Consider the following 24,448-nt stretch of genomic DNA (forward strand, 5'->3'; position numbering starts at 1 on the left):
GTGACCAAGACGTGTTAGCAATTCTGTCCCCCGTTTCAGATTGGTCGAAATGGTCGTGACGTCACTGCGCGCGAATTTTGATGGGTGTCCACCGAAATATGTGAGACAGTTACTGCGCGATTTCCTTTCCTCAAATACAAGTTTCGACTGGTGTCCACCGAGATATGTGAGGCAGTTATTGCGTAATTTCCTTTCCTCAAATACAATTTTCATTTTTTGCGTTACGGCCCCTCTTTCTCTTTCTTCTTTCACTCCACTTCTTCCCTTCCTGTACGGTGCGGTTCAGGTGTCCACCGAGATGACAGAGAATGACAGCGCCATTTCCTTTCCTCAAAAAGCGTCGCGTTCAAAGCGCGACACATCGCGCCGAACGGGTGGTGGCGTTCCGTGGACTCCCTGGCAGCGTTACAACACGTTGTCACGTTCCACTCCTAAAGGCAGTCATTCATTGGCAGTTAATTAATGCACCAACAGAATGTGAAGCGAACAATCGCGTAGCAGAATGCAGCACTCAGACTTTCGCCTTTCATCACTTTTGCCGCTAAAGTTCCTCGTAATTTTTTTCGCCATGCTGTGGATGTTTGAAGAGAGAGCAATAAACACTAACGCGAGGAGTAAACGTAGTACAAATTTTCACTAGCAACTCGATAGGACGGCCTTGAGCAAACTTTCTGCTTCCGAAAAGTGCCACCGGTGCAGCTCATTTGCTTAGAAATCTCTAATGAGGAGAATGCGCCATCAGGTCATGTCAAGCGCTAACCACTTGGCAAGCGTACAAACTATGCAAGGACACACGAGCACACGAGATCACTTTGGATCAGTGTGATCCAGTGTGTGATCCACTGGATTACACTGGATCACTCTGCGTCTATGGACTGAGGGATGATGACAGTCGCGCTGTTTTTATCCGGCTCGAAATAAGCGCGTTGCCTTAAATACGAATCTCACCAGAGAAAGGGCTTGGGTCTCTTGACTCCTTATCATTTCCTTCTAAGGTACCCTCACTAGTCAAGTTTACGGCTGTTTGCATCCTCTCTAACGCTGTATCCGTTATTTCGTTACGATACGCGCTCATTTGCCGTTTCATCGCTGACCACAGGCCACATCCCAAAGTACTTCGTGTTTCAGTTCGACACTAGAGTGAAAGGAATTTTAATGAGAGGAAAAGGAGGAGACGCCGTCAGCATTGCGCAAGTGAAGTGGTTAGTTGACTTTCTCAAGCCTCGTGACTTACCTCGAACAGGTACTTGAGGGGTCCGTACTTCGGCACGTAGACCTCAGCAACGCTAGAGCCGTACAGGTACTGCTGCTCCTTGTTCTCGGGGTACGTCTTGAAGGGGCTGGGCTTGGGCGACTTCAGAAGGACGGAGCTCACAGTGGTCTGCGAGTGAAGAATAGCACCGTTATCGCAACATTGAAATTATTCGCTGAAAACAAGCCAAGTCATCCTGCTTTCAGAGGCAAGTTCAGATTATAAAAACAATGCATAATAAATTAATCGCCAGCCCATTGTGCGAAAACACCTAATCACCCTTTATTTGTAATGTAGATTGTTATCCGAGAATACTAGGCTTTGTGTTATTCGAAGATTAACACGCTTTTGATTCATCAGGTGCCTCCGGAGAATATGAAGCGCTGGAATGTTTGTGGTACGGTTTGGCAGCTGTACGCGCCTTTCATTTCGCTCAACTATTTGGTTGTGAATAGAGCTGTGTGTGTTCACCCCTGTTCCTGTCCATGTAGATGGTGGTTTTTTAAGGTATTAATACCTATTGTTCTGGGTGGTTTCTTGAAATATAATGTCGTCGGTGCATTTATCCCATCTTTAATAAGGCCTGAAGCGTTTTTGGGACTGCTGTTACCAGATCTCTATTCTACTAGGGAACAACTTTAACAAATTGTCTCCTGCTTTTTCAGTGACTAGAGCGAAAAGTGCGCTATTTTTTCACTGATCTGCTTGGTCGATACTGCATAAAAGAACGAAAACTCACGGTCAGCAGCCTCACAGAAGCAACAGAGGAACTAAAAACGAAAAAGAGCCTCACCTCGTACTCACTGTCGACCTTGTTGACGTACAGCTGGTACAGCTTGAGGGTCTTGTCGAAGCTGGTTCCGTACACGAAGTGACCGTAGACAGCCTTGGGCACAAGGGGACCCAGAGCGGAGACAACGAATTCAACTCCGTAAGCGTACGTGGTGTTGGTAACGTTCTGCAGCAGCGGCCTCACGTTCTCGGCCTTGGGGTAAGAGGTCACCTTCACGGTGTCCACAACCTTGTGGAGGACTTCGTAGTGGTCGAGCACGGGCGGCAGTTCTCCGGTAGCCTTCTCGAAGAGCTCCTCGTAGACGGGGGTCTTGAGGTCCTCGGGGTAGGTGTGGCGAACGGTCGGGTAGTGAGCCAGAGGGCGGTACAGGGGCCTGACCTCCTTGACATAGTCAGCGGGGTCGGTGCCGTTCAGGGTGGTGGTCCAGCGCAGAGTCAGCTTGTACTGCGGGTGAATGAGACAGGAAAGGCAGGGAAACTTTTGTGAGTTCTAAATTCCAAATATGTTCTACATCCTGTTGTCGGCATTGGTTTGAGCTCAAGTATACACCTATGCGCACGTTATCCTCTGTCCAGGCAGACCTGTACAGTATCGGCTGCAATATTGCCTTTTGGTCCCAAGGTGTTCGGCCTATCTCCAGGGACAAGTTGTTTTCCAGGATCTGTGCTTTACACTTTTTTCCAAAGAAAGTGCGTGGCACAAATATTAACCTATGTACACAGGGGTGCCATTATAACATCTTGAAAGGCATTCTGCGTTTATTATATATACTTTTGGTGTGTTTAAATATTACTCTTTAAATAGGTCTCAACTCAGGGTTAAAATACCAGTGTTCAGTCTCTGCAGTACCTAAAGGTTTTCAAATCCAGCATGTCCATGCTGTTCACACGGCAGGAATGGGGTTATTCGTTTTATACACGACTTTCGTCTGAGCCGCACTTTACTGAAATAACCCATTTCCGGAACAGCGGCTTCGCTCAAGTAAATCATATGCACGGCTCCCTACCTTCCTGGGGCAAATTCCCAAGCAGCACCGGTAATCGCACCAGTATTGGAAATGGATGGTTTCACTCTGGTCCTTTGTACGACAGGCCTTTGCCAATACGTTTCCAATATTGGGTCGATTAGCTTTGCATCTGGGGCTGGGGCAGTGATGCGTACCACTGTGGCAGCGTACTGACCTCATCGACGGGGTTCACCGGGCTGCGGACAACGCGGGCCTCCCACTTCCTGGAAACGGCCCACGGGTTGAGGACGGTCTCGACAAGGGTCTTGAAGAACTGCTTAGGCCTGTTGACCAGGTACAGGGGGTTCACTTTGGGCTGGCTGGTGACGCCAGTGAGCTCGAGGCCGACGCCGACGTACTTGTGGCCGAAGTACTTCTTCTTGTACTCGAATGGCTTGGACTGGGTGGCGAGAACGGACATGCTGGCCATCACCGAGCGCTGAGGGGAGGTGAAGAAGAAGGCGGGGGTCGTGTAAGTCATGGTCTTGGTCTCGTGCGTGAACACCTTGGTGAAGCGCGGGCGGAACGTGAACGACACGGTGTGGTTCACGCCGGAGAACTGCAGAGCCAGGTCGTGGGGGTGCGTGAAGCGGGTCTTCTCCATCACGCGCACGCCGGCAACCAGCTTGGTGAAGGGAGTCACGCTCACGGCCGACGACACGGCGGTGGTGTACACGCTGTCGGGAAACAAGTGGAAAATTGTAAGTTTGGCCTCATGGCCGAACAGAACAGTAACAAGAGCTAAAATATTACTCGACACTTCCATACTTGGGCCCACTTGGAAACCAGTGCGTATTGGGGACGCATCACTTCGAGCGTTTAATCGCGAAGTAGGTTTCCCACTCAGTTCAGGCATTCACTGTTAATGGCCTCTCTGTTGCAGCGTTAGATGGCAGTGGGGATGTATGCATTGAGCAGATAGTCAGTATAAAAATACACAAGAGCTACCAAGAACGTCCTGAGGAATATCGAATCCCGAAACCCCATCTATGCACGAGCGTGATGAAGCTGCTCCACGGATACGATACAGAAGCCAGCCCGCTTTCACGTAAATCAATGCTGGCTTTAAGGGGGTGCTTGCACCTGACATATTGAAAGCTTTTGCTAATCGCGCCATTAGATCATATGAGTTACCTCACAAAAAAAAACATTGCAGAGGACACTTAAGCTCCGCCTTAAGGATAAGACGCGAGGGCGTTAATGACTTAATGCCAACATATGCGGAATTGATCATTCTCAGCTTCACAGTATATGTCCCTGAGAGTCCTCACACCACTCCTTACGTAACAGTGCAGCAGTTAATGGATGCGCCACTGCCCTGCGATGGCAAGTGGTGCCAAAGGTCGGCCTTTTTTGGCGACCAAAGTTGCTCTTCCCTAGCAACCTTTCGCGCTGAACCATTAATTTACCTACCGTCTGCGCGGGTAGTTAATTCACTCACAACGCGGTGGGTAGGTTGTGAAGACCCCACAAGGTCACGTGGCCTAGCTTGCCCACCTGTGTTGCTTCTCCAGGGGTAGCTGCCTGAGCCGCCTTATTTTTCGCTGACAACGCCGACAACGCCAACACCGGATTTTGTGCGTAACGGCACCTATGACGCTATCACGTTAAAACAACAGAATGGCTTCCACGAAACTTTCCAGACAGCGCAGCATACTTACGTGGGCTGGACAAGAGCAGACACGGCCAAAACGCTGGGCACCAGAGTCTTGAAGTTCGGCTGGTAGCGAACCTTGAAGTCCTTGAGTGCCAGAGAGACGACGGTGGGGTAGCGGGTGGTCAGGGCAACGGGGTAACCCACAACGGTGGGGACCAGCTTGCGGTAGGTGTAGGGCAGGCGGAGCTGCACGTAGCGGGCGCTCACGGGGTGCACCCACTTCTCCTTCACGAATTCGGCGCCTGCAATAAAGCGCATGAATGTAGTACATGCTATAAAGTGCGAAAGTATCCCCACGTCCACAAGCCTCAGAACAGGGCCAAGGATGAAATGCTAACAGCTGTAACTGAAATCACGTTGGTGTCCAGAGCTATCTCAAGAAGTGCTGATAGAGAAAGGTGTGATAAAAATCAATAATAGTCTACTAGACGTGTGCACACTAGTAATTACTAGCGAAGATTCGCGAAACTGATTTACTTAAGCTTCTGCCTGTCCGCTTGGCGAGCAGAATTCGTTAAATAGAGAACTGTTCTAACGTATGAATGGTTTATGGTTACACGGGGGCTTAACATCACAAAGCGACTCAGGCTATGAGGGACGCTGTAGTGAAGGGCTCCGAAAATTTCGACCACCTGGGTTTCTTTAACGTGGTCTGACATCGCACTGTACACGGGCCTCTAGAACTTCGCCTCCATCGAATTTCGATCGCCGCGGTTGGGATCGAACCCGCGTCTTTTGGGTCAGCAGCCGAGTGCTATAACCACTGAGTCACCGCTGCGGAAAGCGTATAAATGGTGATTACTAATGATAACACTAGTTTGTCGCTTTTGCGCGTTTCCTGTGTCGATGGAATGGTGTCAGCTATAATTGCCTTTCACTTACTTTCTGCCAACAACATACTGTCACAGGAATAAACGTTTTATAGTAAATAGTGTTGCCGTGTTTGCATCTTTACTTGCCTTAAGCCTAATGCACACACCATGAAGCGCTGCATTTAGGGGTAATGACAGCATTAGTACCAATTACTATTGTATAAAGCGATTACTGCAGCCTTATAGTAAGTGAAAGCCTGCTTAAGTAGTCATGTACAACAACGAAAGCGAGCTGATCCATTGCACAAGTAAAATTGAATGGTTTTATCGAAAATAAAACAAACCTGAAATTCCTATCTTCAGTTCATACTACCACAAGATTATGTCTAGTACCAGAAGAGAGAAGGAACGAAACGATTGTAAAGACACGTGAGTGTAGAACAGCGTCGCTAAATAAGCATACCCTTGGTGAGGAGCTCCTTGACGAAGTACTTGTCAACCGGCAGGAACAGGTCAGTTCCGAGGAAGGTAGTGTCCAACACGAGCTTCGGCTCCTCGACGACAGTCTTGGTGTCGAACTCGAACTGCAGAGTAAAGCAGTTCCGCGATTGAGTGCTCTTCCAAATATTTCATCATCAATAATAATTTCAGATGGCCCATTTTTGTCACATTTTCGTACTCTATTTTCAACACTTTGCTAAATACGTCAGTCAGATTTCTTGCCGCAAAGGAAATAAGAATCTGCGTGTTATTGTGCACAACAACTTGTATGCTAGGAAAATGGTTTATGCAATGAGTGACTACTCGTAAAGCTAATTCAGTTCTCAGATAACCTGGGCAATACATACGTAAATAAATTTTCTCACTGTCCGTTCCCTATGTCCTCAGTGAAATTCCCATGTTCTGCACCGACTGAACTCTAATGTTATCAAATTGATTCAGGTATTCCAAAACAAAATGATTAGGCTCTTTCACAGCTTCATGGACCACAGACCTAGCACGCTATTCATCAGGCTTAGTGACGGGTTAGGGCGCCTTCGCCGCCTTGACATCTTCGTGAGCAGCTATATTTACAGCCTTTGTCAAAAGTTTAGAGCCCAGGGGGTTTGCTTCTAAGCACTATTGTGGCGCTTCTGTAACACTAATGGAAGTCCTCCGCATCGGAGGGAGCCGGACCAAAAATATTCTTACCTTCAGGAGATCTGGGACGCTGAGGACGCATTACGAGCAAAGCAATGTGACCCAGAAGCAAACCCCCTTGGCTCTAAACTTTTGACAAAGGCTGTACTTGTCCTTGGAGACAACGGCGAGCCTTTCCCGTTGTCTACTCTTCCGTTTTCATTTCAAAATACCTTCTATTGCATTCGTTTTCGTCTAGCACTGACTCTCATACTTTTTGCGAGGCGCCTTTCGAAGACCTATGGTGTAACCCACGAGCCCTGTTAAGCGTACCTGCTTGTCCAGGGTGTCGAGAAGGGTGGTGAGAGGCTCGTAGGTGTCGCCAAGGTTCATGCGCAGGCTGCGGCGAACCCTCTGGAAGGCGTCGGCCAACAGGGACACGGGACCATCCTCGCTGAGGAGGAGCTTGTAAACGTGCTGGAGACCCTTGGAAGCCACGGCCACCTGTCCAGTTTGTGAGGAGCAGGAAGGAAAAGATGCGATTGCTATGGGAAATGCGAGTCCTTCGAAGAGTCACAATTTACACTCTATAGCCGCATATCTTCGTTTGAGCCATGCAAACACAATTGCTTGTGAGCTGTACGATGACAGCTTAACTGGGTTAATTGCACGCGTGGACCGTGTGGACCAAGCGTTCAAGTTACTAACTGTCATAGGGTTTCTACGGTATAACCAACGAACAACAGCTCAGCAATCAGATTTTGTGGTCAAAGCAAAGTTGAAGTCCTTCTACTCACTGAGGTGCCGTGCACTAACACTAAGGCACGCAAAAGTTCTGAAGAATTAGTGAACTGGAAACGGGAACTAAAGTGCACGTCATACGGTTTTAGTTCAGGTAGTTTTAGTTCTTCAATCGCAGTCATCCGAAGCTATGTGTGCTTCTCTGGAACTATAACTGTGTGCAGATTTCTACAAGTCAACTCTCATTTAGGACTTTTAAACAATTCATATAAGCGCCTCGCGGTCTTACATTGACTCCTACCTGAGCACCTAAAAACACCTATGGAGTTGAAGGTGTAACTAGATTCTCTTATTTAGGTTGTGGCTTTATTTATTCACGATTTAATGCTCTGAGTGTTGCACATTGCACTTTGCTGCCTTTTAAGTTCCTTTCGATGTGATTGGCTAGAGGTGACCTCAACCATGTAGATAGTTGGTTTAAGGTATTAATAGGATGTTTTCTCATTGTGTGTGCGTGTACGCACCATACTGTGCCTTTGCAATGGTTTCGTGTAGTGGGTTATGTTCCAGCCCAACAAGGGTAATTTGTATGCACCTGTAAATTACGGGCTTGTAGTTCTTACTGTTCGGAGCCGGCTCCCTAGTGAGCACATGTACTGAATTGTTTTGGTTGAACACAATAAATTCTCTTTGTGTTATAATTAATTAATGCGAAATCCACGTGATATCAGCACAGGCTAATATTTCACGCTTTATGTATACGCACATGAAGGAGAGGAGAGCTGTACGGGCCCTTGACGAAGTCCACGCCGTAGAACACGCTGCGAGGCACCAGAGAGGTGTTGCCCTTGACCAGGCCGTAGTATCCCTGGACACCGAAGCCAGCCTCCTCTGCAAAAAAAAGCGAGGCCAAAGAGGCTGTGCACCAGATATCAAATAGCACCACATTATCTTCCACACTTCTCCAGATAGCCTTGCTGTTCGTCAGTAGCTGCGTCGAAACGGCGTTCAGTACAGTATGTTAGGTAAACGCGCGCCGGCTTCGTCTATTTGCCGAGATGAGATTGCTTGAACTCGTACTTCTGAGCAGATCGTATTATTTATCTTTCCATGTATGTCTATGATTTATTTCGGAAAATTTCCATTCACGATGTATTAGTTACAAACCTTTACAGTACAGCTGTAACGCTCTCCTATGAAAATTGGAAAAATTAAAATTAGTTTTTGAGGAAATTAAATGGCGAAGTGTTGGGCTCACATCACGACGGACACCTGAACCGCGCCGTAACGGAAGGGAGGAACGCGGGAGTGAAAGAAGAAACAGAAAAAGAGCTGCCGTAGTGGAGGGCTCTGAAGTAATTTCGACCACCTCGGGATCTTTAACGTGCACCGACATCGCACAGCACATAAAAAAAATGAAAATTGGTTTTGAGGAAAAGAAATGACGCAGTAGCTATCTCAAATATTTCGATGGACACCAGAACCACGCCGTAAGGGAAGGAATAAAGGAAGGAGTGAGAGAAGAAAGGAAGAAAGAGGTGCCCTAGTGGAGGTCTTAGGAATAGTTTCGACCACTTGGGGACCCTGAACGTGCACTCGCATCGCAAAGCGCATGGGCGCCCTTTTACGTTTCGCCTCTCTCTGGAACTCTGGCTCAGTAGTCTAGCGTCCTAACCACTGAGCATAACACAAGCACAAAACTCAGCATAAACACAAAAACGTGCCGTGAGAGACTGTCAGCGTCAGCCACAGGACTTACCAGTGTAGGCGGTCAGGTAGTGGAACCTGGAGTGCTGGAACAAGCCGTACTTCTTGGGCGTGACAGCAGGCAGCAACCTCTTCAGGCTGTAAGCGCTGCAAGAAATGAATTGCATTTCTCTGCGTCAGCTGTGACCTAACGCTTACTGGGCAGAAACAAACTGCTCAACAACGTTCTATACTGGTTGGTGTTAGGACGTTTGCAGCTATTTCATCTCACTCTACCACGTAAGAAGTCTTTATACGCCAGCAGATATACATGGAGATATGAGGAGGCGCTCGTCTAGTCTGCAGCAGGCCGCAAGTTCGAGCAGAGGGTCGTCGAAGTTTCGCATTCGTACACGAGAAGCGCTGTCGGCTTGCTCAAGACAACGCCTCTGTTTATGACGAAGCCACATCTGTCCAAATACTTTCTTTCAAGCAAATATATTAGCCCTTTCGATGCTAGCATAAGAGCAACCTAATGATGTGCTAGCTGGAACAAAGACAACCAGATCGTTAAATGCAGCGAGGATAACCGATGGTTCTTAAACGGGTAATCGACTGCAATTCAATGGAAGCTAAATGCATCTCGAAACATCACCGAGGCAGTTATGTGGATCAGATTGCAAAGTTTGGTTTTTTAGGGTTTAACATCCCAAAGCGACTCAGGCTATGAGGGACGCCGTAGTGAAGGGCTCCAAGAATTTCGACCACCTGGGGTTCTTTACCGTGCACTGACAACGCACAGCACACCAGCCTCTAGAATTTCGCTTCCATCAGCCGCCGCGGCCGGGATCGAACCCGCGTTTTTCGGGTCAGCAGGCGAGCGCCTGAGCCACCGCGACGGGATTGCAAAGTTAAGGGGCCAAAGTTGCCGCAAGGGGCGCAGTACAGGGTTAATTGGAAGTCAGTGGGTTAGGTGTTTGTCCCGCTGGGGGAGTAGTCATGCTGATGATATTGATGATTCTACCAATGCAATCATCAACATGCGCTCCCAAAGCGCCACTCACGTCGGCCTGTAGCAAGGCAGGGTGTGGTTGGCGAAGGCGAGCAGGGTGTGGTAGGTGAAGGAAGCCACCTGGACGTTCTTCTCACGGGGCAGGTCGAGCACGACGCGCGCAAGCACGGGTTCGGGCGGCTGAGTCAGGAGCAGGAGGGGCAGGGCAAGGGAACGCAGCTCGTAGTCCTCGTCCTTGTCGAAGTAGAGGGCCTGAAGCACGGGCTGAACCTGCGTATGGAAACCACACGCCGACCACGTGAGTGAAAAGAGTGTACGCCGACTACAGAGCCATAAGTGCAAAGCTTCCTTGTCATCAAAGCAACTGACTTAAGTCGGGTATACCGCTTCTCGTACTTCCCCAGTCTTTGCTCTTCAAGTCTGGTGCGCCCATTTTTAGTGAACACTCGTGTCTAGTCTACATACACCTCCCCAAAACCCTTAGGAAACTTTTGTCACATGAAACATGAGGTGACCTCGATACAAAACGTATTTGATTATTCTAGAAAAGGAAGCAACGAACTTGGAAGCATCAGCACGGACCGCGCTGTAGGCTTTACATGTGTACAGGGAGAGTTCACTTAATTCAAATACGCAAAGCTTGAAGAGCAGCTCATACACGATATTCCCGATGAACAACTTCATACCTGCAAGCTTTCCCCTGTTATTACTCTGGCTGTCCTCGGGGTAAGTAGCGATTCTCTTTTTATCTCCCCTATATTTTCACTGCCTTGGCCACAGTTAGGAATCTGTCGAGAATGGTGCACGGTCTTAGCCGAAGTACGCTGTCCAATATCACCCGATGCGTGTTCGTGCTTTTCAAAGGCGGGATTCATCCTTTCAGAACAGGCTAATAAAGCGCGCCAATGTACAGCCTTGGTCAAAAGTCATAAAGTCATAAGGGCGCTAGAATGCTCCGTGTAGCGGATCATTGAAAACACAAGTCAAGCAGATAGGGTCTCTATACCCAGAAGAAACCTTCTGCTAGCATTTCAAGGTTCTTCAGTCTTTAATAGTGCCGTAATGGCTCTATTATGGGGCTGAAGCGAAAAGCCTTTGGCCTTAAGACTTGTGACCAAGACTGTACATTGCGATATACCTGTAGGCAAGCACCCTGTCAGCCTTTGTATCTTCTACGTTCGTCTCAACTTTTGGCCTTTGCGCCTAAATGCCCCAGCCAAGGTGCACTCTAGCATCGCAGTTGGCAATAGTGCTAGTCAGGGTCCTGTGTTAGTCAGTCTTTTTTTCTATTTGCATGAACATACTGCTGAAGAGTTCCCACTTCACTACTGCGGCCCAGTGCTGCCCCCTCCCCCCCCCAAAAAAAAAAAATTAGCTGAGGTTTATCTCTGGGTAAACCGGGCATGTTGCGTAAGCAGCGTGGAGCCTGCTGGAGCGTGGCTGGAACGGTTGCTATGGCAACAGGGCTCCATCTGTTTGACCTCGCTGCGGCTAAAGGTCAACCGTGACCACCGCCGGGAGCTACGCGACGGCTCGAAACCTGGGGAACTATTGCTTACGCAATAAAAATCGCGACTCACAACTTCGGGATAGCGGAGCACAGTGTGCTTGAGAGAATGCAGCGCGACCAGACGCAGGTACTGGCAGGCCTCAGACTCGTCCTCGGTGTCCAGGGTCAGCTTGCAGAGCGGGTGCTTGCCGAGGACCAGCGGAAGCAGGGCCTTAAGAGCAAGCGGGTGGCGGAGGTGGCTGAGAGTGTGCTGCAGGACGGTCACCACGTGGAACTCCTTGGCCTGTTCGAACTTCTCAACGACGGCCTGAAAGATGGAAATGTCGCAAGCACACCGTTGTGAAAACTGAAGGAACCGCTCTGCCAAAAGGAACACAGGAATTGGCCCATTATTGGAAATGAATGGACTCACTAGGGTCTATTGTAGGACAGGTTTTTGCCAATATATTTTCAATATTGTGTCAATTACGTGTGCTGCTTGGGCGGGAAAAGCAACAATGAGAACTTGTCTAAGCATCCCAGGCATTGTTTCATTTATTTCTGTTTTGTGCTAAAATTGGTTTACAGACTGTGTGACTTCTGAGGAAATATAACGAAATTTACCTAACCCGATTCCGCACATAGGATAATTTTCATACAAACGCCAGTGATGCAAGCATTCGCAAAGCGCTTGAACACTTAGTGAAGGCATTAATCAGTGACCAGGAAACGCTCTAGTATGAACATTACATATAAACTTAGCCTGAGTTCCTTTGAGGCATTAAACCCCAAAAAACTAATAAACCAATTTCATGCAAACAAGCAGCAATAAACCGAAACTAAAAGCTCTGATTTTTCCTTCTCTGTTTAAACTGGCTTAGTGCGAAGAGATAGCACTCTTCAGAGCATTGATAAGCCTCATTCTATAGGTTGAAAACTAGTTCTCTCTCCAGTTTGCCTAACTAGTGAACTGGCTTCCGCAAAGGCCACCCAAAGACCTTTTTAGTCAATTTTTTTGCGTAAGAAAGAAGCTTGAACAGGAAATTCTTGCGAACTAGAATCATTCAGAATTCTGTATGTCGCAATGCAGCAGTTCAAGAGGGTAAATCTAGGCTTGACACTCGATCTGAGCGCGGGAAAATTACATTCGCTGCTTCTTACCTTGACGTACTTCTCGTAGTCCTCCAGGGTGCAGGAATAGTTGGTGTCATACTGGGGCAGCTCCTTGTGCTCAGGGACCTCTTCATCAACCACCTCCTCAGAGTACTGGTGGTGGGAGCGGATCTTCTTGATGTTCTTCAGCATGGCGTTCTTCTTGAACTCGGTGGTGGTCGGCAGGACGACGTGGGCGGTGCAGTGCTTGCTGACGACCTTGGCGAGGGCCAGGCAGGAAGAGGAGAAGAGCAGGCGCTTCTCGGCGAACCTCTCGCTCACGCAAAGCTCCTGCAATGTGGACAGCGAAGGTTCCCAGTGTAAAACAAGGCAAACACGTGCATATCTCGCCAAGGCATGTATCCGAACGTGGAGCGGTAAGCATGAAGAAAGTTTTAGAGCCTTGGCTCTACTGGTCGCGTTTCGAGCCTCCGAGTTAAGCTGATTCCACGGATAAAATCTAAGATGGCGGCCTCCATAGTAATGACAGCGTATTAGAGCGTTAAGCTCTACTTCTCGCGTTCCGAGTCTCAGCGTTATTCGTTATAATGCAAATCGTAATCTAGTTGTTGCCATGGTATCAGTTGTGGTTATAATGGAAATTATAATAGGCACCAGCATGAGGCCTGGGCACCACTACTCGACGCTAAACTACGTGGATCCTGTATATACCTCTCTGCCTGGCAGGCGTCAAAGTCGGCCACGTAGTTGTGACATTCGTTCATTCTTTGCGGGCCACCTTTTGGTCAAGAATGTTCAGGATAGTGTCATACGATTCAGCGTTTTGTACAGCATGAACTTATTAGTTAGGTTAGAGCGTAGCTCGTGGCAGGGATTCGAACCGGCGGCATATGTACCCCCAATTCCACGTCTTTACGGATCTTCATATGAACATTGCGCCTCAATCGTTTGTAGCAGATGTTCGGGGTGAAGGCATATGATTTCGCATTTCCTGCGGCATAAACTTACTACTTAATTTAGAGTCTAGCTCGCGGCAGGGATTAGAACCAGCGAACTATGTTAAGAGCGCTAACACTCAATATTCGATCGCTACCCCAGAGGCGGCTGATTTTTTTCCTTGTCGCCTGGAGAAATGCGCCTGACAAATATTTTTACTTGTTCAACAGCAGGAAGTACTTGTCATTCATTTCCTTGTGCATAAACCGACAATGTAAGTGCATCTAGAGCGTGTTGGATTTCTGTCCGTCTCCTAAATGACTTATCGAGGCAATTACAGATGACTGAGCCTGACCTATGAATGTTGCTGACTCACAAACTGAAATAATGCCGGTGCTAAAATTCCTGCCTTGCATTTCGATAGATCACTAGTGCGGCAACCAGGTTGCATTATATGCCTCCTTTCTTTACTGCCTCGCTTGTGCGTTCCTGTTTTGTGCAGCTCAACCCCATCAACTTATAACAACAGTAAGCCTGAATGAAGCTAAGCCTTATTTGACCGCCTTTTATTACCACTAGAGTAGGCAGCAGTAGTTCCTTCTTTGGTAGATTTTCGACGCCTCCTACCTGACGTCAGACTGAATCGATGGACAACGCAAGTTAGGGATTTTGTGTGTGTGTGTGTGTGTGTGTGTGTGTGTGTGTGTGTGTGTGTGTGTGTGTGTGTGTGTGTGTGTGTGTGTGTGTGTGTGTGTGTGTGTGTGTGTGTGTGTGTGTGTGGTGACGAAGCTAACTGCGATTTCTCATACGAATACCAGGAAATCATGACTCTTAGAGTCTTAGACTCTTAGACTCTTAGGGAGCAGACAAGAGTCGGCAAAATCTACCTCAGGGCAGCTCGCTTACCAAAAGCTTGTCGAGAACGTAGGGAGTGGGCTTCACAAGCGAGGTCTGGAGAGTGGTGAGCACGTGCACGGATTCCACAAGCGTCAGCCTGTCTCTCTCAAGCAGCTTCAGGACAGTCTTGGCAGTGGTCTCGGTGCCACCCAAGCTGAGGGCGTCCAGGAAAAGCTTCCTGTAACGGGAGGAATTCAGTACATTCAATTAGCATTCGCCATGTTCATCTAGAATACGGCCACTGACACTAATTCAAGGAGCTCTGCCTAACAAGATTAGCAGTACATGCACTAATTTCATAAGTGATCTTTAGTTTCGGGTATTCATGAATGGGTATTGGGGTATTCAAGTTTGGGGTATTCATGAATGTGAAACCTCTGTGTTAGAAACGTTGTACAGTAAGGCTCTTGCTTTAAGTTTGTGCGACTCCTCCAGGGTAAAGGTCAGAAATAAATGAGTTCCTCTAATTTCATCGTAGCCAGATCCTTCCCAAATCACACAGCTGAGGGCCGCTTGGAGGCAAGTTATCATGCTTCCCGTAGTAATGGCACATTTGCCTTCAGTGTTTACCTTCCTATAGTGAAGGAGTATCTTTAATTTTCTTCAATTAATTGTCTGATTCACCTAATTTCCTGCTTCTTTTACTTTTGCATGAGCTGCCATTTTACAATTCTGACTTCTAGCCCCTTCGCGCTTCGCTGTGGGCCAGGCGGTGACGCTTCTACGGTCGAGGCCTTCTTTTGGGTCCACTACTACTTTGACATCCCGGATAGTAAAAATGAATGCATTTAGAAAAACTAATCGGTGTGAATACAGAGGTATAAGAATTTGCCACTACTGTCTGTAAGTACCATGTTTTGTGGAAGGACTATTAGTTCCTTTTTATCGGGTAGTAGAGAAAACGTTACAGTAGAGAAAAGTGAAGCAGTTTCGTTGAATGTAACTGTCCAGTTTTCAGTTCCCTAGTTGGCACTGACCTTTCCAGGTACTCCTTCTCGCTGACCTGGTGGACCTTCTCAAGGGGCACCACGGTCTTGAGGAGCTCCAGGTGGTCTTCTTCAGTGAGAGCATTGACCACGGTCAGAAGCTGGACGATCAGGTCGGCATAGTCGTCCTTCACCTCCAGGTCGTCGAGGGCGACCAGTTCAGCCAGCCTGGAAACCAGGACACGCACGGCAACCCTGGCCTCCTTGCGGTCAACGGGGCCGTACAGGCTCAGGTGCTCCAGCTCAAGGGCGGGTCCGTGAGCCACGTAGTGCTGCTTGGGGTAGGCGTAGGTGAGGTTGGTGTAGGTCTTGACGGGCAGAACGGTCTCCTCCGAGACGCTGGTTGCAGGCTTCTTGAACAGGTACTCCAGGTGCAGGCTGGTGACATGCCGCAGAAGAAAAGAGAAGATGGGCATTCATGAAACTTCCCGCAAATCTATATATTATGAAGCATCCATTTGATCCTTCTGCTCCCACTTTCCTTTCCAAAGTTTTCCACGTCACTTCGAAATAGTCTTTATAGGGTAATATGTATTTTAGGGTCGTGATTTCGTCCCGACGAATTGAAGGCCCCAAGCAGCACTGATAACTGGCCCAAAATTGGAAATGGCTGATGTCACCCTGGTCCTGTGTGGGAGCGGCCTTTACCAGTACATTTCCAATATTGGGCCAACTAGCTGTGGTGCTGGGGGCTGCTGTGAGTTTTAGCAGCGCCATCTTATAGAGCTAACAGCGAATCAATAGTACTTTAAACACGAATAGAAATCCGTACTTTTCTGTACCAAAATTTGGGAATAATGTCAACAATCAGCCTCGCTTGGGGAACGCAATGAAAGCTGTTTAATAATTACCAACCATGTTGGCTAAAAGGTGAAGAACCTTTTCTTTCGGAATTCGTTACTAGCGTAGTATAGAGTGCAGTGTATGCCTCGTGGAAACCTGTAGGCTGAAGATGCTCTCAATATTAATTAACATGCTTAAGAATCAGTCTGCATTTAATTGGCATTTCAGGCAAACTAACAGTTAACCCTGTTATAGTTTACCGACATGATCTGTTTAGGGTTATTTTACTCACACAGAGGTGGCGACCAGCTGCTGCTTTCCAGAGACGAGCACCTTCTTGTCAACAGCGTGCACACCCTCCAGCAGACCATATTCTCCATAGAGGCTGACGTTGTACCTCACGGTGAGGAAAGTGTCACCCAGGTCGTTCTTCTGCAGGGCCCAACGGAAAGAAAAGCACGCATGTTAGGTGCAAGACGACTTTCTGGCCTCAGACCAGAATGAACAGCAAGGCAGAGAGCATCTCTGCTACGGGGTTACTGCGTTTCATCGCTCTAAGTGTAATAGCACAATACTTTTCCTTTGTTTTATACCTTCTAGCTGTTTACAATTTCGCCGACAGCAAACTCTAGACCGGGTGATGATGCCAGTATCATCATCATGATCAGCCTTACTACACCCACTGCAGGGATAAAGGTGCCAGCGCCGGTCACCGTATCCCCGAAAACTTCTTAATCTCATCTGCCCAGGTAGCTTTCTGTCGCCCCCTGCTACGCTTGCTTTCTCTTGGAATCACTCCGTTACACTTAAGGACCAGCGGTTATCATGACTTCGTATTACATGCGCTGTCCAAGCTTATTTCTTCCTCTTGGTTTCTACTAATATGTCATTAAGACGCTTTTGTTGCCTGACCAACTCTGCCCGCTTCCGGTCTCGTAACGTTACACTTATCATTTTTCTTTCGCTAGCTCGCTGCGTTGTCTTCAACTTAAGCTGAACCCTTTTTCGTTAGCCTCCGCGTTTCTTACCAGCTTACTTCAAGATAGAATTAGGACGCCGGCCAGATGATCATCACATCTTAGTGTTCGCGCTTTTGAAAATGGCGTTAAAAGACATTGAATTCTCTAGATGAAACTCACCTCGAAGGTCTCCTTCGGGCATCCAGCGCCATAGGGGTCCACGTAGTGAGTGTACTCGGGCTCGACGTTTTCGAGGACCTGGACGGGCTTGTGGACGGGGCAGGTCTGCGGGCATCCCTGGTAATCGTAGTCGGCGTGGTGGAACACGGCGGTGTGGCCCAGACACTTGTGGTAGTTCTTGGTCTTGGTCAGGTTCAGCACAGTTGGCTCGTGCACGTCGGAGAGCAGGTGGTACGTGGTCTCGCAGTTGCCGACCAGGTCGTGCTAAAAGCAAGGACGGGGACAAATGGATGTCATTGAACTACCCGTGGCATGTACTGCTTAGGACAGAAGTCTCCAGGACGCGTCATTAGGAGGTGAAGCTGACAACTTTTGGTTTACACGCTGGCTCGATACCACACTTGCCGAGGTGAATGTCGGACTCACGTGCTGTGATGTGTGCTAGTGATGGCAGGTGATCGTTACAAACGTGGCACCTATTAGCCAAAATCGCTTGTCGTGTGTCCTGGCGAATTTCGTCCCACAGAGTACTTCTATTTTACGAGCACCCATTTTGATTTTGCTTTGCAATTACATGTGCGTGCTCAGGGCTGAAAGACGCGGCCATTTCAAACAGCGTAACAGATATCGCGACTTTTGAGAGGAATATCTTGGACAACGGAACTTTTTGCAGTCTAGTGACTTACAAGGTAAAGGACACATAGAACATGTCGAACTAACTTGAAACTAACTCTACAGCACAGATACTATTCAAAAGAATGCGTTGCTATTGTGTAGAGTTAATCCTCTCCTCAGGCCATTGCATATAATGCATAGGGCCGTCAGTGAACCGGCATGATTATAATACTTATTTGATTTGCACCCATCCATTTTGCTGCAATCAAGTCAAGTTTCCCGCTGTCATATGCACAAGCTATAAAAAGCAGGAGCAAGCCTCAAATTCTTGCTTTCAGTAATGTACGGCCTACGGCATGCTTTCGGTACTTAGCACCTAAGGCGGCCTTGAAAGGCTGCTATATGGGCACGAAAATTCGTTCAGGGTTTGTACTGTGGCGATTAAGAAGCTCAGCAGCGGCTCACCTCGAAGACCTTGTACACAACGACTTCGTCCTCAGGGGTGACGGGCGTCACCTTGCTGAAAGGAACGGGGTGGCTGAGCGGCTCGCTGAATGACAGCACGGTGGCCACGCCACGGTACAGATTCACCACGGGCTCGGGAACGTCGACGGGTACCTCCAGGCGCACCACCTGTGTAGATGCAGCAAAATTTTTATAAACAGCTATTCGAATCAGGGCGCAGGGCACTTTCTGCCCGTTCACCAAGAAGCCTTCAGTGCGCATTTCACGTAATCACGATGAAACAGGCGAATGCAAAGACTTCAGCTATTTACTGAGGCAGGATTTCCCTGCGCATATGATTATTTTCCTGCCTTTCTAGCGAACAGCTTAGTATCTATGTAAACCTCTAAAGCTTTACCTGTTGCAGTGTTAGAGAGCGCTCTTTCTGATTCGTCGTTGTTTGCTAAAATGGCAGTGATATGTCTAGTGATATGTCTTACTACCCGATGGCTCCAATTATGTTATTGCAAAGTTTAAAACAGATAGTCCTACGCATATATGGGCTGGGAATTAAAGCTCGGAGAGCAAAAAATAGCCTGAGAGAGTGCTTTCATGATACTTTGATGTGCCTGTTTAGGTAGCGCTGAAGGTTTCAAGTATATGGAGGTATTTTATGGCCATATTCATTGAAGAAAATGTATTTTTGCTTAATATTTTGTGCCGCCTTTCCTTACACTCTGTTAGATCTAACGAAACCCCCTGCACTAAGTTCTGAGTCGGCGCGTTTGTAATAAGATTGAAACAATATCCACTTAAATATAGGAACATCACGTCGACTACAGCTGTTTTTTTTCGAAAGCCTATTGTTTTAATGAATTATCGGAAGACTATCATGTACGATTACTGTCTACCTGCAGTAATTTCCCACGGCTGCGTTCGTACACAAACCGCCATATCTTTCGTCAACAATTCACTGCACTTCCTGTCAAGTCATTCCAGCGTTGAAGTTTCTCGACGGCATTTTTACTTGATGTTTACCATACACTTGGAGTTTTGTAGTTTATGCACGGGTATGCATTATAAAGAAATGAATAAAAATCCATTAATTTGAAACCTAACACTCTTTAATCGTTAGGTCCGCCTCTTACGGCAACCAAATCCCCGCTCCGAGAGGCCTTATCTCACCTTGAGGTCCTCAACCACGAAGACGACCGGCTTCTCCAGGTGCTGCAGGTAGTGCTCCAGGGGCGAGTGGTAGAGCCCGGGCACTGGTGCAGTGTGGTCGTGCACCTCCTTGTCGTACACCGCAGTGGTTACGTTCAGGAGCTGCACGGAGGGCGGGATATAATGTTCACTTATGCACAGAGTAGAGGCCCGGAGCTTTGCTGTGACCTGATTGCTACTTGAAACCAACTCAGTGAGCCGGGCGCGGACGACCTGTCCGTGTTATGTACTAATAATGCTCGCATTTCGTCAAGGAGCGCCGTATTTTCGAGTCACGCTCTTGTGTGTCTCGCTCTCTCGTTGTTCCAGATCACATATATCAAGGCAACGTTGTTAAAAATTACAGCGCCTGTCCTTAGCCTGTCCTTATGCCAGTCCTAATATAGCCTGTTCCTATGACGAAGCATAGTACAACCAGGGTAGTGTATCAATAGTGTTGTTAATTGTATGGCTCCTTTGTTCTCTTTATGATCTTCATTGGCTCAGGCAAATCCAATCCAGCACTATCGCCTTGCTCTACCGCTTTCCGTGGCAAACAATGAGAATAAAATGTGTTTCGAATACAAAACAAACAAAGAGAGTCATTACTTATAGCCGCCGCGGTGACTCAGTGGTTATGGTGCTCGGCTTCTGACCCGAAAGACGCGGGTTCGATCCCGGCTGCGGCGGTTGAATTTCTTTGGAGTAGAAATTCTAGAGGCCCGTGTACTGTGCGATGTCAGTGCACGTTGAAGAACCCCAGGTGGTCGAAATTTCCGGTGCCCTCCACTACGGCGTCTCTCATAGCCTTAGTCGCTTTGGGACGTTAAACCCCATAAACCAAACCAAACCAATCATTACTTATAGCGGTCCAGGAGGGCAACCCCCAAGGCGAGCTACATGGCCGTTATTCCTCATTGTTAATCACAAGGATTATAAGGACTATACCGTCCATGTATAATTCTTAGCACTACAGATGCTACGGATTAAATTGAGCCTTGTGGTGGTTATCATTTTACTCTTCAGCTCCCCAATAATGGGAGTCACGTTAGGCGAGAGGGTTAAGCCTTGCTTACCCTCACGAGGAGCTTGGCGGTCTTCGCAGTGGGCTCGGCCTCGACGACGGTGACTTTGAGGTAGCCGTACAGTTCCTCGCCGGTAGCGTGCGACGCCTTGTGCGGCACGCTCAGGGAGACGGCGGTGCGGTACTTGTAGGTGTATTCCTGACCCGTTTCGAACACTGCGCCGGACAGAAGCACGTCAGCGCTGCGAGGGCCGCTCGTCACCCGGCTTTCGGGAGTTCAGTGTAGCGTAACTATTAACTGGTTAGGATGCGTACACCTTCTTAAATGGTCAGGTTGAGACTCCTTCAGGTTAAGCAGACATACAGCTAAACCTATGTGAAGCGTGCACGAATGCCTTAAAACATCGGTAAAATAATTCAGGATATATTCCAGATTGCAAGTACACCCATAGACAAGTGTACAGCCTTTGTAAAAAGTTTAGAGCCCAAGGGGTCTGCTTCTGGGCCACATTGCTTTGCTCGTAATGCGTCCTCAGCGTCCCCAAATCTCCTGAAGGTAAGAAGATTTTTGGTCCTGCTCCCTCCGATGCGTAGTACTTCCATTAGTTCTACAGGAGCGCCACAATAGTGCTTAGAAGCAAACCCCCTGGGCTCTAAACTTTCGACAAAGGCTGTACATAGCGAGTGTTATATAGTATTTTGCCAGCGTGCGGTATGGTAAACCCGGTATTTATGTGTTTGCTCATTTACAAGAATAATGAAGCGGCAAGCCAGGGGTTCACGTTGAGGTATCTTAAGTACATTTTCAGCGTAAGTGGCATTACAGTGTTGTGTCTAGTTTAGTCTTGTAAGCCTTTAAACTGATACTATCTCGTGTGTACCTAGAAACTTTTCTTTTCGGGCACCGGAATCAACAGAACAAACATGAATTACCTTTGAGCAATGGTAAGGTGTCGCCGCTGGTCTCGCGAGAAAACTTTCAATAATCTAGCTTTCAATAATCGAAGCGGACTGCAGACTTGTGTGAAAATTCATTAACAATTTTCTAAAGTAATTTTTTCCCGCTTCCTTGTTCACTTATATTTTGAAAAAAACAAAGACGTGTGCATTTCTTTGCACTTTGTGGTCAAAACTTAAATGAAATCGTACTTGAATAAACCTTAACCATTTCGAAGCACTTTTCGTCCACTATAACGGATTGTTCATGAACTTATTCATTCATAACTTGTTTGGTTGCTGGCTCTTCGTGATAAGGTTTTAGTATTAAAAATACATCAATCTCGCTTCACTTTCTGCTGTATGCAGGCAAGCTTAACAGAAAGAATACTCACCAAGCTTAGGCAGGGTGTGGGGCAATTCGTACGCAGCTGCAAGAAAAGAGAGAACAACATGTTAGCGTGCATCGCAATCTTCATTAGCTCCGCCAAAGCATAGAAGACTGAAGAAAAAACGCTCAACCTGTCTTAATATACTGACAGAAGCTTTTCTTTAAGTTAGCTTTATTTTCTTTATTTCAATAAAACATGCTTAACCCGCAATTTATTCAATGTTGAAAAGTATAAATGCTCGCCAGGTAGCGCTAGCAGCCGTAAACACGTTGCACTCGGCAGTCGAAGCTGAGAAAATACAAAAATATACAGCGAAAAAATAAACTATACCAAAGCATTCCCCCTCACGTCAAAGACAAAGACTCAAACTATGTTGGTGCAATTACATGCCGAAAAAAATGAAATCCTGATTAGCGCACGATGTTAGAACCGGAGCTTCCCTTCTAGTTTTGTAGTTTGAACCCTAAAAGCTGCTACTTCGGGATATCTTTATCTCGGTATAGTCGCGGTGCAAATATCACTGCTGCCTGAGCGTCAAACTTCAAAGCATGCTCTTGTACCGTATCTTGAAGAAGATCCTCGTGCATATTCACCCCCCTTATCGCGCCTTATAGCGTCTCATGCGACCGCTGCCTCTGCCTTATAAATGGAAGTGCACAGGAGAGCTTCGAGACATCCGCACGGACAAAATATGCACTCGCCACAGTTTTTGCCTCCGTTGCTCTTACACAGCCTGCGCGTTTAGGAACATTGACACTTGCAGTAAGATTTCTGCAAGTCTCTGCAGAAGCAAGTCTCTGCTTGGGTGGCAAAGATGCTGAAGCTATGGGTTCCGCGACAGAGGCTCAAAGTACAGAGCGGCTGACCCTAGTCCATAATACCTTCTCTTCGCGGTGCAGTTGCGGTAAATTACACGAGATAAAGTAAGTTTTGTCATTATCGTTTCAGCGATCCCCTATTGCTCAAAATTGTTCCGGCCAGATGTCCTGCCTGGTCTCCTATCTGCCTACGTGTGCTACGTTCCAGTCGCACATAATACCCATCTGCTTCTGCCGCTATTTAAGGAACAAGTTGTACACCAGTGTCATCGACGGGTATGGCTGCTTTTGTCTGAGAACGGCCTGCCTTGTTTTCAAGCCTAAGTGCTTTTGATGTTTTGGTGGCCTTGCTCAACCTCTTTAACTTTCAAATGCACCAATTAGGAACCCCTCATACCTTCCATAACATTACGCCGGTTTAGTTAGCTCATTTGAAATGGTGTTCGCTTTTTGACTGGTTAAATTCACAACTGGAAACCAACATCTCTCCTTTTTTTGTTAGCTCTTTACAACTGAGCGATCTTCTTCAGCTAGCCTCACATAACGAAGATTCCAGCAACGCATTTATTTTCTAACATCACCTCCTAAAAGTTTACTTAATTTCCGATCTCGTCAGTCTTTAGTCTTTATACCATTTGCTCTTCCAGTCTTTCCGGCAGGAGCCTATGGCTCCTGCCGGCAACGTAAATCCCAAGTCCGCGGCAACGTAAATCCCAAGTCCGACTGTGGTGCATCCTGGACATCGTCCACGTAGGCGCTCGGTGTCCCGAGAAGTCGTCTTCACTCACCGACAGCTGCGACGAGCAAACCGAGGGCTACGAGGACCCTCATGTTGGCGAAGCACGAACTCCCCTGGTCCGGGAAAGACGGTGCTGTACGTGGACCTGCCGATACCCGGAGCCCGACTGGCCTGTCCTGACAGAGGTCTCGAGGTCCCTTATATGGCGTACGCCCGGGGTACTGCCCAGCCAGCGCTGGCTAAGCATCGCGCGTCGCTGGCCCTTGCAGAAAACGCAAGCGGGAGAGGCGAGGGGCGAGAAAAACATCGCAAGGACCACGGGCAAGGGGCCGGCAGGGTTCTTCGGAAAAAAAGAGAGAGTGCAGGGCTGGCCACAGCACAGGCCAGCAGTCTTGGCCGCGGGCTGTAATCATCGCCAACGCGAGCGACCGCTCGAGAAGTTGCCTTGCTTCGGCCACAGCAGATAAGCATCGTTTCGCGTGCGGGCTTCCAAGCAGGCCGACGTGCTCTATGCCTTCGGCTACCTGACTACGATCGGCCAGCGTGAAAGAGGCCCCAAGAAAGCCCGAGTTTACGGTTTGATGTGAACACCGTACCCCTTTTTCAGCAGTCTATTGCTTGCCCTGGCTATCCGTTAGGCTCTTCCATGATTGAAACTCATCTGATGTGATGCCGCGGCCGTCAAAAGTTCAGGGACCTGACGGCAGCGAGCTTGCCCAACCTCGTAGGAAGTTCAGAAAGCAATCAGTATTTGCTCGGTACAGTGGCCCCAGGGGTATAAGGTGTGCCATATTGGGGCACGCTTCGACCTTCTTGGATGATCTAGCCCACGCAAAACGCTCGTTAAATGGTAGAA

The 24,448-nt window shown here is 47.9% G+C and overlaps 1 protein-coding gene across 1 annotated transcript in view; it reads right to left on the reverse strand.

Annotated features, from left to right (window-relative positions):
- The window catches only part of LOC149366464 (vitellogenin-3-like), a 31,070-nt gene extending 7,386 nt beyond the window's left edge, over positions 1–23,684 (reverse strand). The window contains exons 1-20 of the mRNA XM_089559603.1: positions 23,642–23,684; positions 22,039–22,074; positions 20,760–20,923; positions 19,666–19,806; positions 18,502–18,669; positions 17,422–17,685; positions 16,575–16,714; positions 15,491–15,877; positions 14,523–14,691; positions 12,729–13,010; positions 11,659–11,895; positions 10,131–10,348; positions 9,140–9,234; positions 8,147–8,271; positions 6,973–7,143; positions 5,984–6,104; positions 4,713–4,950; positions 3,227–3,728; positions 2,046–2,489; positions 1,235–1,381 (exon numbers count right to left, since the gene is read on the reverse strand). Coding sequence (XP_089415729.1) covers positions 1,235–1,381; positions 2,046–2,489; positions 3,227–3,728; positions 4,713–4,950; positions 5,984–6,104; positions 6,973–7,143; positions 8,147–8,271; positions 9,140–9,234; positions 10,131–10,348; positions 11,659–11,895; positions 12,729–13,010; positions 14,523–14,691; positions 15,491–15,877; positions 16,575–16,714; positions 17,422–17,685; positions 18,502–18,669; positions 19,666–19,806; positions 20,760–20,923; positions 22,039–22,074; positions 23,642–23,684 — 4,092 coding nt within the window. The remainder of the gene's footprint in view (positions 1–1,234; positions 1,382–2,045; positions 2,490–3,226; positions 3,729–4,712; positions 4,951–5,983; positions 6,105–6,972; positions 7,144–8,146; positions 8,272–9,139; positions 9,235–10,130; positions 10,349–11,658; positions 11,896–12,728; positions 13,011–14,522; positions 14,692–15,490; positions 15,878–16,574; positions 16,715–17,421; positions 17,686–18,501; positions 18,670–19,665; positions 19,807–20,759; positions 20,924–22,038; positions 22,075–23,641) is intronic.
- Between the last annotated feature and the right edge of the window lie 764 nt (positions 23,685–24,448).

Source organism: Amblyomma mixtum, chromosome 1 (genome assembly GCF_055824585.1).
Source record: "Amblyomma mixtum isolate Tamu chromosome 1, ASM5582458v1, whole genome shotgun sequence".
NCBI classification, from domain to species: Eukaryota; Metazoa; Arthropoda; class Arachnida; order Ixodida; family Ixodidae; genus Amblyomma; species Amblyomma mixtum.